The following is a 13,165-nucleotide window of genomic DNA, read 5'->3' as shown; positions in this document are numbered from 1 at the left end:
TTCCAACTATTAAAAGATTAAAATGGCTGGGTTCTATACAAAGAAACCAAAATGCATTCTGGTCGATTTAATTTTGTAATTATATTTTTTAAAATCATTTTATTAATGTCAGACTTTAAAAATAAACATTAAAAGTTACTTATATGAACGCAAAAGATGCTGAGAATAGATAAAAGAATAATTACTGCCTCTTACATTAGCAAGAACGGCAGAAGTATGACATGATCATACTTATTGTGTAATAAAAGAGAAAATTATGACAATTAAAATCACCATTAACACAAAATCAGGTTTATCTTTATAAAGCTGTCATTTTTTTTCTTGAATGGATAAGCAGATAAAAAAAGAAACTTTAAAAAATACAAAGCATTTGAATAACAAGCAAACTTCAATAAGCAAAAAGAAAAGTTTAATTTCTGTAAATAAGCACAATAGATGTGCAGGAGATTTACAAATGTAATTCTATAGAGATTTATAGAATACATGATAAAAATAGATTCACAGACGTATGCTTATTACTAAAAAAATTGTTAATTTTTCTTTTGATAAGATAATATTATTAGGCCATTTCCTCCAAACATTTTGATGAAAATCATAAATTTGCATTTCACACGTTACTATATGTGTATGTGTGTATAGTAGAAATAAATCTAAATCATTTGAAGAGAACAAATATTTCGAGACAACAATGTCTTAACATTACTAAGAATGAACTTGAATTTTTATATCCATCTTGAACCAACAAGCAATTTTTAGTTGTATTTAGATGTTGCTAGTTCAAATATGGTTTGGAGATGAATAAAAAGAAAAAGTTTCTTTGAAAATTTTCACATTTCACGTGTGTGTGCACATGTGGTTAAGCAACATTCATTCTGTCAAGCATATTTCATTGAAAAAAAAAAAAAAATTTTTTTGCCCATTCTTTCCGAAATTCTAACAAACTTATGTAAATCAGACTACATGGTAAATAAATCAGACAATATATATTTTACAATATTTCCAGAAGATAGCTGAAAGTTAGTCTAAAGCTCAACAAATAAACAAAGTTCAAGACAAACACAACTTTTGGAAATATTTTATTTACTTCACACCCTGATTTGCAAAAGTTCTTGAATTTTGGAAAGAATGATCAAAACATGAAAATTAACACAAAAGTTCGATTCAATGAAATATACATACATATACACACACATGTGCATATATTATACATACACATTTACATGAAGATAAATATACATATGTGTGTGTAAACAAAAAACAATTTGTCCAAGTGTTTTTCTTTTCTCTTTCATGAAACCAACTTTCTTCAAAACTAAAAATGGTGGTACCGAGTCTTTATCCTTTTGTCCAAGAGCTCTCTTGGACATTTTTTTTTTAAAAACCAAACTTAAAGCCATAACCCACCCCCATTTTTTCCATTTTTTTTTTTTTTTTTTTGAGATGTTGACAAAATAATGAAGCCTGAATTGCCAAAAACTGACTAAACAAAATCTTCTTCTCTAAGAACAGATATTGACATTTTTCTTTTTCTGTAGATTCTGATGGCATATTTTTTTTTCTTTATAAACTAAAAGTCCATGCTTTTGATAGATTTCAGGTCATGTGTATCTTTATTTTGTTTTAATTTTTTTTTTTTTTTTGAGAAAACAAATTTTGAGAGGGCAGAGGATAGAAAAAAAAGTATCTTGGTCTTGCCACAATTAGTTCTGCATCATAAGCCTTGTTAATGCCTGAAATACTCAGAGCCATAAATGATGGAACATTTGGACCAGTGATGGCAAAGAGTTGTGGTGGTTGTTGTGGCTGTAGGGAGTTTGTCCTCCAATTGAAATTAACAATCTGCTCAAAAGATAATGCATCTCCTTTTCTTTGGTGGTTCTGGAGGTTCCAGGGCTGCAAGAATGGCTTCATCGAAAACATTCTTCAAACCTTTCTGTAAGTGATAAAAGAAATAAAAGAATTTTTTTTTTCAAATAAGGTAAAAAAAAATGTTAATTAGAATAATTTTTTTTATGTTTAAATATAAGTGACATCATTATATAAAAGTACATTCATCTATAACCAGATACTTAAAATATTGAGATGAAAACATTAATTTAGAATTTTTGTAAAAAAATTAACTTTCAAATCAAAATATGAAACTGGAACCTAAGTGAGTCATGACACTGTATACTTCTTTCTGACAACTTCAGAATGGGCCAATATTTTACGTGAGCCTTATTTGTCCATATATCAAGTATTGCCAAAGTTATCTCAAACGTTACCTGATAAAGCTGAAAGTTTGCATGGTGCTTACTGGTTTAAAAAAGCAAATTCATACAAATTCTATCAAAATTATGACCTTGATCAAACATTGCAAGGTTATATAAGATACAGAATTTAATTGGCTACAATATGGGCCAAGCAGTGATGAATAGAAAAAGTGACTTTCTCCCATTTTGCGACCTTGATTATTGCCCTAGATATTCTAAAATTGAACAGGTGGCAAGCTAGAGCATGACCAATGGTTTTATCAAGTTTGGTGATGATTGATCAAGTGATGTGGATGCTAGGCTGTACACAAACACATTTGACCGAAAACATAACCTCCTTAGTGGTGGTAAATAAAATTATATCTAAACTTAGGAAAAAAAAAAATGATATTCAGCATTTAAAAAGTTAAGATAAACTAAGAAATATTTTCAGAGGTCTTAATCCTGAAATTGTATATTGCTAATGCTATTTTAGAACGCATGTGAAATAAAATTGCAAAGAATTTTATTATTAGATGAAATTTGTTTTTTGTTTTTTTCATAAGCCTTCTAAAATTAAGGTTAGATTATTTTTTTTCTTTTTAAACTGTCTTTAGTTAAAAATATTCATTTCTTTACAGAAATTTTAAATTCTTTATTCAACTTTTTAAATATTTAAAGAAATTTTTTTTCATTTTTTTTTTTAAATATTTATTCATTGTTGATTTTTTTTTTTTTACAGAGTTCATTTTTCAAAGTCGATTTTCAAGGACTTTTCAAGACCTTCTCCAGACAAAATTCAAGTTTTCACAACAAAATTTGATAAAGAATGATATAGACTAAAAAGCTTAATTGACAACAGAAAAAGTCATTTTCATTTATTTCATGAAGTATAAAAGGTAACACATGAAGTTCTCTAATGCGCAACAAAACTGGTCAACTATTTACAGCTTTCGTTCATTTTATGTTTAGTGCCAGCCATGTGAGATTTCAAGACATTTTCATTCATGCTGCTCAAAACAAATGCCTTTTTACATGCACAACAATTTGCCTATCGACAATCATATTTACATTCTCTGACCCACTTATATTTGGCCAACCAAGTGCGATTAAAATGTTTTCCATTGAAGATTGGTCTACACCATGTTTGTTTTACTTTAAAAATTTTGAATTTCAGGTATTGTGGATACAAGAGTTATGACCCTTTATCACGAAACTACCCAACGTAATAAATGGAAAACATAACTTGTATCCACAATGATACAATTTCAGAACAATGTATTTCTATTTTATTTTCAATATTTTAATGGAATTTTTATTAATACTTTAAAAATTTCAATTATATTTTTATTGGATATAAAGAATGATTTTCAAGGCCTATCAAAACATTTTCCATATTTCAAAGTAATAGAAATAAGGCCTTTACAAGGAAGAAGTCAAAATTAAAGTATTTTTCAAGCATGTATGAACCCTGTTTTAGGATGCTTAAAATTTTATCAGGATCATTTCTGTTGCTTGTTCGGTAATAATTAACATTTTTTGTAAGTTAGGGGGGGGGGGCATTTTTAAGCAAAAAAAAAAAAAAAAAAAAAAAAAAAATTTTTTTTGTAAATTTTATGTAACAGCAATCCCTTTTTGGTCATTCAGTACTGAACTGTCATCCCTGTAAATGTTTCTATGCTTTAAGTTCTCAATATCTTCAACTATTTATAAATTCATTTGCTTTGTAGACCTATATTCCTTTTAAGTAAACATTCTCCTAATGATAGGTACAAACGTGACAAGCAATATCACTCGCAGTCAGAATGGGCCTCGAAATGTTTATCTCTAAACGATTGAACGGTGATAATGTCAATCTTCCCTAACATCACTGTTGTGTTCATAACAGAAGACAGATTTGATTGTGGAAGATAATACAACCTACACTACAGTGGATTCCTACCTTCCCTGTTTTGTTTACAAAATGAAACATGCCTAAGTTAGTGGTAGTTTGTGTTGATTCACTCATCAGAAATCTTGCAATGCTAATGTTCTCTACTGATCATGATTTTCACAAAACTATATACACACAGAAGTTTGTGTATAAATATATATCTATACAATTTACTGGTACAAAAATCTTACATTGACGTTGTTCAAGTCCTGATATTCATTCGTTGTACTTATCTAGAAATAATTTTAATTTGATACCATGGGCATTTGCAGAGGACAATGTCAACAGAAGAGGAGTTGATTGTTGGAATAATCCAACTTACATGATAGTGGAATACTCAAAAAAAAAAAAAAATATATAGGCCGAGTTTTGCTGAAAGAAAAAGAAAAGGGAAGATGATTACTTACCTGTGTCAATGCTGAGCATTCGACATATTTCACAGCCCGGAGTTCCTTGGCAAGTTTCTCCCCTTGTTCATAAGAGATTGGCTTCTGTTTATTCTTTGCCAACCTCTCTATTGTGCCAGCATCATCTCTCAAATCAATCTGAGTTCCGACCAGTAGGAATGGAGTCTTTTGGCAATGATGAGTGATTTCTGGTACCCACTGAACAAGAAAGTGAAAAGGTTAAATTTTCATATCATGCAAAGAAAAATATCAAGAAAAAAAAGATTTTCAAATGGTATACTCGAATACACTTAAAATCCTCTGTGCATTTTCACATGTAATTCTTTTAGATTTTATGAATCACCTCATGTATGGTGTATGCACATGTAGTATTAAACTACAGCTTCTTTTTTTCAACTTTCGTAGAGGTAGGAACAACTTGGTAATGTCAGAGTTTCTCGGCTAATAGGGCTCTGGTAGAAATCCAAGAGGAGTTGGCATCAAGATCCTCCATCCTGTGGTTGACTGTGTATTAGGTGCAAATCAACTGAAGTGACATTACTTCCATGCTATTCCTTTGTGTGTTCTGGGTCAAACCTTCCCCGGCTTTGCATGCAGTCACTAAGCCTTGCTGTTATCCATGGTTGGAATAAAAACTCGCAATCTTGCAGATTTTTTTTTTTTTTTTTTTTTTTTTTACATGGTAGTCACCACTTATCAAGGCCTGGAAGCCACTCGGGATAAGGGTTATTGCGTGTACAGTAATCAATGGTATAGTATCGTAGTAACTGTTAGTATTGGAGATTTGATAGTGTCTTACTTAAAGGGGGGGGCGGTTCATCAGGAGTTTGTTTATGTTGGACTTGAAGACATTCAAGTTGTAGTCAGGTGGGAAACAAGCAAATGGAAGAGAGTTCCACAGGCGTACACTTCTAAGAAAGCTTTGTTCATGGAATCTACGTTTTGGTACAGATAAAGAGTGAGGAAACTTTTTGATAGTGTCAAGGCAGGATAGGCTGTTTTTAGCAGCTCCTGCCCAGATGTGGCAGCAGTACTCCATCCTTGGATGTACTTGGCTTTTATATAGTTAGAGACTTGCATCAGCAGTGAGATATCTTCTGGAGCGGTAGAAGGATCCCACCATTTTCCCAGCAACCTTGGGAACTGACTTTATGTACGTGTTCCATTTCAGGTCAGGAGTAAAGGTCAATCCCAAAAGCTTATCAAAACATGGAGCTTCCCCTAGACGAGAGCCATCCATTTCAATTGATGCCAGATGGGGATCAGAGTGTTGATATAAAGATAGGAGCTTGGTTTTAGATGCATTAAAGGTAACCAGCCACCTCTTTCCCCACTGTACTGTGTGCTAACAATCAGAGGAGAGAGAATCAGAGAAAACGTCATTTACGGCCTTAGATGTGTTGCCATAGATGGTCGTGTCATCAGCATAGATGTCAACGAATGACTTAACTATGTGTTTTGGGAGATCATTGATGTAGATCAGGAAGAGAGTTGGGCCCAGTATAGACCCCTGAGGGACTCCAGCATTAATACTGTGGGCCTTTGATTTTGCCTATCAACCACTACTCTTATGAGCCTATCAGAGAGAAATGATTTAATGATTGAGAAAACACTTCCAGTTATACTGTAGCTGGAAATCTTGTAAAGTAGGCTCTTATGCCATACCTTATCAAAGGCCTTTGATATGTTAAGAGCAATTGCCCTAGAAAGGAAGCCTTTGTCAAGAGATTCACTAATCCTATGAGATATAACCGTTAGCATATCTGCTGTAGATCTAGCAGAACGGAAACCATATTGCATGTTACTAAGAAGGTTATTTCTGCTGAGGCGGTTGACTACTTCTCTATTTAGTATGGATTCCAGAAACTTGCTCATGACACACAAGAGACGTATTGGTCTGTACTGAGAGAGAGATGACTTATCACCTGAATTCTTAAATACAGGGCATACTGATGAGGTTTTCCAAGGTGTTGAGAAACACTTCTCCTTAAGGCAACGCTTAAACAGTTTTGTAAGTATGGGAGCAAGTTCTGGTTGAAGCTTTTTCAACACTATAATTGGAATGCCGTCAGGGCTTTACTGGAATCAAGGTTCTTGATTAGCTTGGCGACCTCACGCACTGATATTTGTATGTTGCATAGGAGGAAATACGAGGAGTTGATGGCCTTCGTCACGTAGGGTAGAATTAGCTGCAAAGTTCTTGGCAAATAGTTTGGCCTTGTCTGATGCTGACGAGATGACCTCAGGTCCATTGATGATGGTTGGGATAGAACACACATTCTGTTCAGGATCCTGTTTGCTATTTGTCAAAACTGGTGGGAACCAAGCCGTTGCTCAGCTACTTTGGATTTAACGGACTGAGCATGTAGCTCTCTTACATTTTTTATTACTCTTTTACAGTGGTTGCTGGCAGTCCTGAAAGCAGCTTTAGTCTCAGTGCATCTATTATGTTGGTAGCTATGGAAAAAGTGATTTCTGTGCACGATGGCAGCAGCACATTCTGGGGAAAACCATGGCTGGCTGTTAGGTTTTTGTTGGAATGTTTTGGATGGTATGAATCGGTCTATGCCTACAATTAACCATTCAGTCAGGTCTGATCAGGACACATCCTTTTGAAACATGGAATGCAGGGGTAGATCAGATATAAATGTACAGAAACTATCCCAGTCAGCCGTAGAGTATTGATATACAGTACGGTGAAGAGGTACGTCTGAAGACTTATTACATTTCATTTTTATCTTAACTGATACAACCAAGTGGTCGGAAGATCCCAGAGGTGTCACGCCTCCTCGAGGATGTGGTTAAGGACTCTTATTTCTCTAGATTCTCGGCACGTGTCGTCTAGACTCCTCCGAGGCTGTTACATGAAATTTGGTATGCTGAAAGCGAATATCAAAGCGGCAGGCAGGAAGAAAGACAAACAATTGTAGTGTATCTACAGAAGCTTAATTTTCACGAAATTATGTACAAAAATGTTTTTACAATTCTCACTCAGATTTTATAAGCTCTTTTCAAAGTCTCAAATCTCTTCAGACAGTGACAGACTGATGGATGAGGTGGGGAGGGGTCACGTCTCTTCTCAGATTCAACAAGCAATCTGCTTTGAAACTCTCCACTCACTCTGCGACTCAACTGTCTAATTTTCGCATGACAGTCGTATATATAGTAAGGCATGTGGATGGGGTAGAAATTCTCCCCAGCCAATAAGATTTTGCCACGAAATTGAAAGCTTTTAGGGTTTTGCGTGGGTACAATTCCCACACTGAAATCTAAATTACTCATTCTCCAGGCCAGGTGTCAATTCTGACATCCGACCCTGAGTTCATTTAAGGCCAGACAAGGTTCTAAGTGAAATTTCCTGCTGTCAACTTTTAGCCGTAAAAATATATTTCTCTGGTTTTCAAACAATATCTATTAATATTTTGACATGAAATAAAATATATATATTTATCTTCTCTATCTTAAATCCTTGGGTTATCTGGTGTCACCCGGGAATACAAAGCTACCTCAGCGTAGTTCTAACGCTCCTCAATGGGGGATTACATTACAGAGGAGACAGAACGGAACATGAACATAGCTCAGGGGAAGTTGTGAGAAAAAGGTCTAGAAGGCTTGTGTACTGACCAGAAGTATCGGGCACACGGGTGGGTTTGTGAACAATCTGGGTGAGGTCATAGGCAATGGCGAAATCATAACAGAATCTCCCCTTATCTGTCTTGTTCGAGTGGGTCAGCCATTTCACATTGTGGACATTGAAGTCACCACAAATGTGGATGTTAGCCGAAAGATGAGCAGACAGGATGTGGTGAATTTTCTCAGATATACTCTTAAAGATAGTAACGCCGCTGTTGTGAGGGCGATAGAGGGTAAATATAAATGCGATGGTGTAAGCAAATGCAACTCAGAAGCACAGGGTCTTCTCTGGAGATATCCCTACCCCATGGAAAGCCATCTTGTATGTAGGCACATGTTCCATGCCCATGGCGATCTTGGGGGTCAGATTTAGATATTAAGTTAGAGTATCCTTTAATTATGAACTCGTCTAGGGAAGTGATTGGCCCCATGCCAGTTTAGCTTAGGAAGAATATGTCTGGTTTTGTCTCCTGTAATTGGGTTTCAACTTCTGGAAGGTTGGAACGTACGTAGATTGTTACCAACAAGATCAGACAATACAGAGACCAAGATTTTTTTATGAGCAAAAATTTTATATACAAAAATTACTCACTGCAGCAACACTAGTGCATCAAATAGCATCAAAGTTTAGCAATAGTTATAACAAACAGTAACCTGTATAATATGCTGGAACATTCGTTTATATCTGTGCTATCAGGCCCACTTCAAAAAATGAGATTACCCAATTGACCTTAAAAAGGTTATTGAAAGTTAAAATTTAAAACATTCTTTTACTAAATTCTAATCCTCTTCATTGCATGGCTAATGATACAGATTACTATTAACTTTCTGCTGACAGCGGATGTTAAGGATGGAGTAGATGTTGTGAATAATATTGGTTTCATTTAAATCAAGCCATGCATGCGTGGTCATCCTCTGCTGCTGCATGTGAGAAGACGCCACAAAAAATAATGGAAAAATTATGAATGTGAGAAGTGTGAAGGGCCAACATTGCCTTCACATTTTCATCAAGTTTCAGAAAAATCTAATGGATAGGGAAAAGTTATGGGGTAAAAAGTGTCATTTTTTGCAATTTGGGGGCATTTGTGACCCCTTTTAAGCTTCTGGGAACGCCGAATCCCAGTGAAAATGGACAAACAGTGCAGTTTCACGCCTTAAGAGGTATATTTGAATTCAGCACCATGGAAAACCACTATATAAACATACATAAAGTTTTTGAGTAATATGGAAGAAAGCTCCAAAAAGGCAGGTTTTTTTTAGCCCTAAAAGTCCAAGAGATGTGAACCAGAATTTTGCCAGGGTCACCCATACTGAATTTATATTAAGAACAATGGCCTCTACATTTTGGACAAGTTTCAGGAAAATCTAATGGATCAATCAAAGTGTCATTTTTGGGCATTTTTTACCTCTTTTGAGCCCCTGGGGACACAATGGGAATTTTTGCAAAAAGATTTTTTTTATTGTGCACATCTATTTAATAAAATACAATTTGTGGCAAAATTTCAGGAAAAACTAATGGACAGTTATCTGGCAATCATCCGGACTAACACACACCACAGAAAATATAGGTCTCTCTCTCCGATAAATCGGGGGACCAATAAAATAATCATTCAATCATTTTATCTGTCTTTGAATATTATTATTAGAGTTAAATCTAGCATTCAAATTTACTCTCAAACTACACCCTTCTAATTACTGTTTTATTCTTTTATATTAAAACTAAAACATCACGTTTTTCTCAATACAACAGTTTGATATTTATACACAGAATTTTTTTTATAAAAAAAAACAAAACAAAAAAAAACAAAAAACAATAACAGCGTAAACTAAAACAAATTTTTGAAATTATGTTTCAAGCATCATTTAACGTTCACTTTTTTTGGCTCTTTGGCTTGCACATAAAGCTTGATATGGTGTGGCCAGTTTCCTCCCTCCCTGTATTCATCATGTAATCAGCATCCCACATCACTCTTAGCTTGCTGACTTCTAAATTATAAATTGAAGAGTAATAATATAGGTAATATAATAAAGAACTAGCAAAATCGATGAAAAAATGAACGCAAGATAAACATACCTTTTCTCTAACGTTCTCAAATGAAGATGGGGATACTACGGAAAAACAAACCAAGAATACATCTGTCTGTGGATAGCTGAGAGGTCTAAGTCTATCATAATCTTCCTGCCCTGCTGTATCAAACAATCCCAGTGTGTAAGGTTCACCACCAATCATAACAGTAACTGCATAATTATCGAAAACCTGCAAGAAACAGAGAGGAAAGAGATTAGTACCAAAGATTGTTAGGATGCCAAAGAGAGTAACAAAGTCTGACATTAAGTATTTTGAAAAATATTTACAAAGCTGCAATATTTCACAGACAAAATTCATTACAAAAATAATGCCTAGAAAAACAACTTATGAAAAATATAATTTAGTGCAAGCTTCTATACAGTGTGTGTGTGTGGAAGAAATTGTCTGGGAACTTCCGGTGATTACCATTACATGTTCCAGGCTGTTTTCATCAATGCCTGTTGTATCATCTTAGTTGATAACCTTGAAATTTGGAATTAAACTCTTAAGTTTTAGATTTTTGTTTTATAGAACACTCACAGTTCAGCCCAGCTTTGCTTGGACCCTATGTACTGTTCATAACTTTATGTGCATATGTATTACAATAGAAAACAGAATTCATTATATAATGTTATAAATTCATTTTTTATTAGAATATTGTCCTTTTCTTTTCCAGTTTTAACAACTAGTTCTTTACTTTTCCATGTTTAAAGCTTAACCATATTACTTTTCATGCTCGCATTTTTCTATTGTAATCCATGATTTTTCCAAGCTTTTAATAAATTCACTTGTTCTTTGTTTAATTTCAGTCTTATTTTTTTGCCCCTATAAACACATATGTAATAACAATGTACGGCACTTGTCTGCTTTCAATAAAATCCCCCCCCCCCAATTATCTCAATTTCATGCTTTCATTGTTTCATTTGTTACTTCTCTTTTCCAATTAGTAGCAACAATAGTCACTGAAGCAACGTGGTTGCAATGGAAACCAGTCATAAAAAACGTTACTCACCTCCTTACAGATTTTTACAATTTTGAACATCAGAAAATTCATCATAACTTGTTTTACTGAACGATAATTGAAAAAAAATTTTTTTTCACAATATAGCTGAGAAGGTGATCCATAAATTGTAATAATTGTTTGAAATTTGGTCAAAAAATGAGTGAGCAATGAAGCTTTAAAGCAGTTCTAAATGACTAAAACTGCCATTTAACCATCTAGTCAAACACTACCAGGTCTGAATGATATATATATATATATATATATATATATATATATTAAACAGTTTGACTCCTGTCCACGTAACCTACACTTAAAATTTCAAGTGTTTAGGACCCAAAATTGGCAGAGTCTGCAAAAGTCAACTCTTTCAACTTTGACCTTTTGCCAGCCAAATTCTCACCTAAAAACTGATTAAAAAGCTTGTTGCATGTTTGAATACCCTTTATGTAAAATTTCAAATGTTTAGACACAAAATTGGCTGAATAGTTTGCTAGAGACCGCAAAAGTAAAATCTCATTTACTTTGACCCCTTGGCAGCCAAATTTTCGGCCAAAAACTGATTAAAAAGCTTGCCCTATGTCTGAATACACTATGTAAAATTTAAAATGTTTAGACCAAACATTGTCTGAGAGGTCAAATTTTTTAAAACTTTTATCTCAATTTTGACCCCTTTTAGGCCCAAGTCAAAAAGTTTGATTCATGTCCAAGGAACCTATATCTAAAAAAAAAGTTTTCTTCGATTAGTCTGATAGAGGTGCTTGATGTCCATCAAGAGGAAATATTTTACTTTTTCATAAAAATTGTAGAAATATTAAAATCTGTAAATAGAAATGCATAGGCTACACCAGATGACCGTTAAGATTAGCATTGATGATTATTAATCTACATGAATTTATTTCAATATCATTTTACTTACATTCTCTCCCATCAATCACCGTTCGATACATCCTTGTGCCCCAAAAGTTAAACTTATGAAACTTAATATGTATTATGGTGTTACAGGTTAGGACAGAGTTATTCAATCTAAGTCTTCCTGCTAATGTGTGAGAGTTCACCATATCCAACTGCCAGGGAGATGAGCTGATTATATATTGGAACTAGCATCATTAACAAAGGGATTTCTGAAAGCAACAAATATGTCAAGGAAAAAAAAAAAAAAAAAAGAAAATTGTCTTAATCTTGGTGAGGGCATTTTATACAAAAAATTAAACAAATATTTTTATTTTTAACAAAATGCAATGCCTTAGCTCTTGTTATATATATTCAATATTATATTTCTCTTGAGTTTGCATGTGACTTTGTATTTTTAACAATGAAAAATATTGCATTATCTAATTATATATATATATATATATATATATATATATATATATATATATAAAGGGCAAAATGGGCATGAGCGTTTGTGTATGTCCAGGAACGGCTTTTTGCATTGAGTTTTCATGTACGTTCCAGATCGTAATATCTCATATTCGCAAACGGACATTGTCTTTTTTTTTTTTTTTATCGAGTTAAAAAAAAATTTCCACTGTGCCGTTGTCTTTTTCTTTTTCGTATAACTAAAGCGAAACTATTGGAACAGAACTGTTTGACCTTCGTAGTATCTGTTCTGTAATTGGTCCTTGGTCAATGTAAGGGAAACCCTTCATACTGAGACAATTACTATTTATTTGGATACTGCCAGAATACCCCCTTTTTTTTTTGGAGGAGCTGGTTATCCCCCCCCCCCCCCAATAAAAACGACCTTGTGTCTAATTTGCCTTTGTGGGAAATTTAAAAGCAACGCCATTTAGACAAAACTTGATGACTAATTTGCATATGTACATTTTCTTTTTTTTTTTTTTAATTTTGATAAATATAAAATATACATTTATGGAAAAACCATAGTTG

General features: G+C 33.7%; 1 protein-coding gene across 3 annotated transcripts in view; it reads right to left on the bottom strand.

Annotated features, from left to right (window-relative positions):
- Nucleotides 1–387: 387 nt before the first annotated feature.
- LOC145242407 (cdc42 homolog) overlaps nucleotides 388–13,165 on the bottom strand; it is a 213,277-nt gene continuing 200,499 nt past the window's right edge. For all 3 annotated transcript variants that reach the window (XM_080105440.1, XM_080105441.1, XM_080105442.1), the window contains exons 3-5: nucleotides 10,279–10,461; nucleotides 4,572–4,769; nucleotides 388–1,933 (exon numbers count right to left, since the gene is read on the bottom strand). In XM_080105440.1, the coding sequence (XP_079961566.1) occupies nucleotides 1,844–1,933; nucleotides 4,572–4,769; nucleotides 10,279–10,461 (471 nt within the window). In that variant the 3' untranslated portion in view covers nucleotides 388–1,843. The remainder of the gene's footprint in view (nucleotides 1,934–4,571; nucleotides 4,770–10,278; nucleotides 10,462–13,165) is intronic.

Source organism: Euprymna scolopes, chromosome 21 (genome assembly GCF_053919585.1).
Source record: "Euprymna scolopes isolate OS-2025 chromosome 21, ASM5391958v1, whole genome shotgun sequence".
Classification (NCBI taxonomy): Eukaryota; Metazoa; Mollusca; class Cephalopoda; order Sepiida; family Sepiolidae; genus Euprymna; species Euprymna scolopes.
The sequence above is the reverse complement of the archived record's forward strand: the minus strand, read 5'-3'. Positions and strand labels throughout refer to the sequence as shown.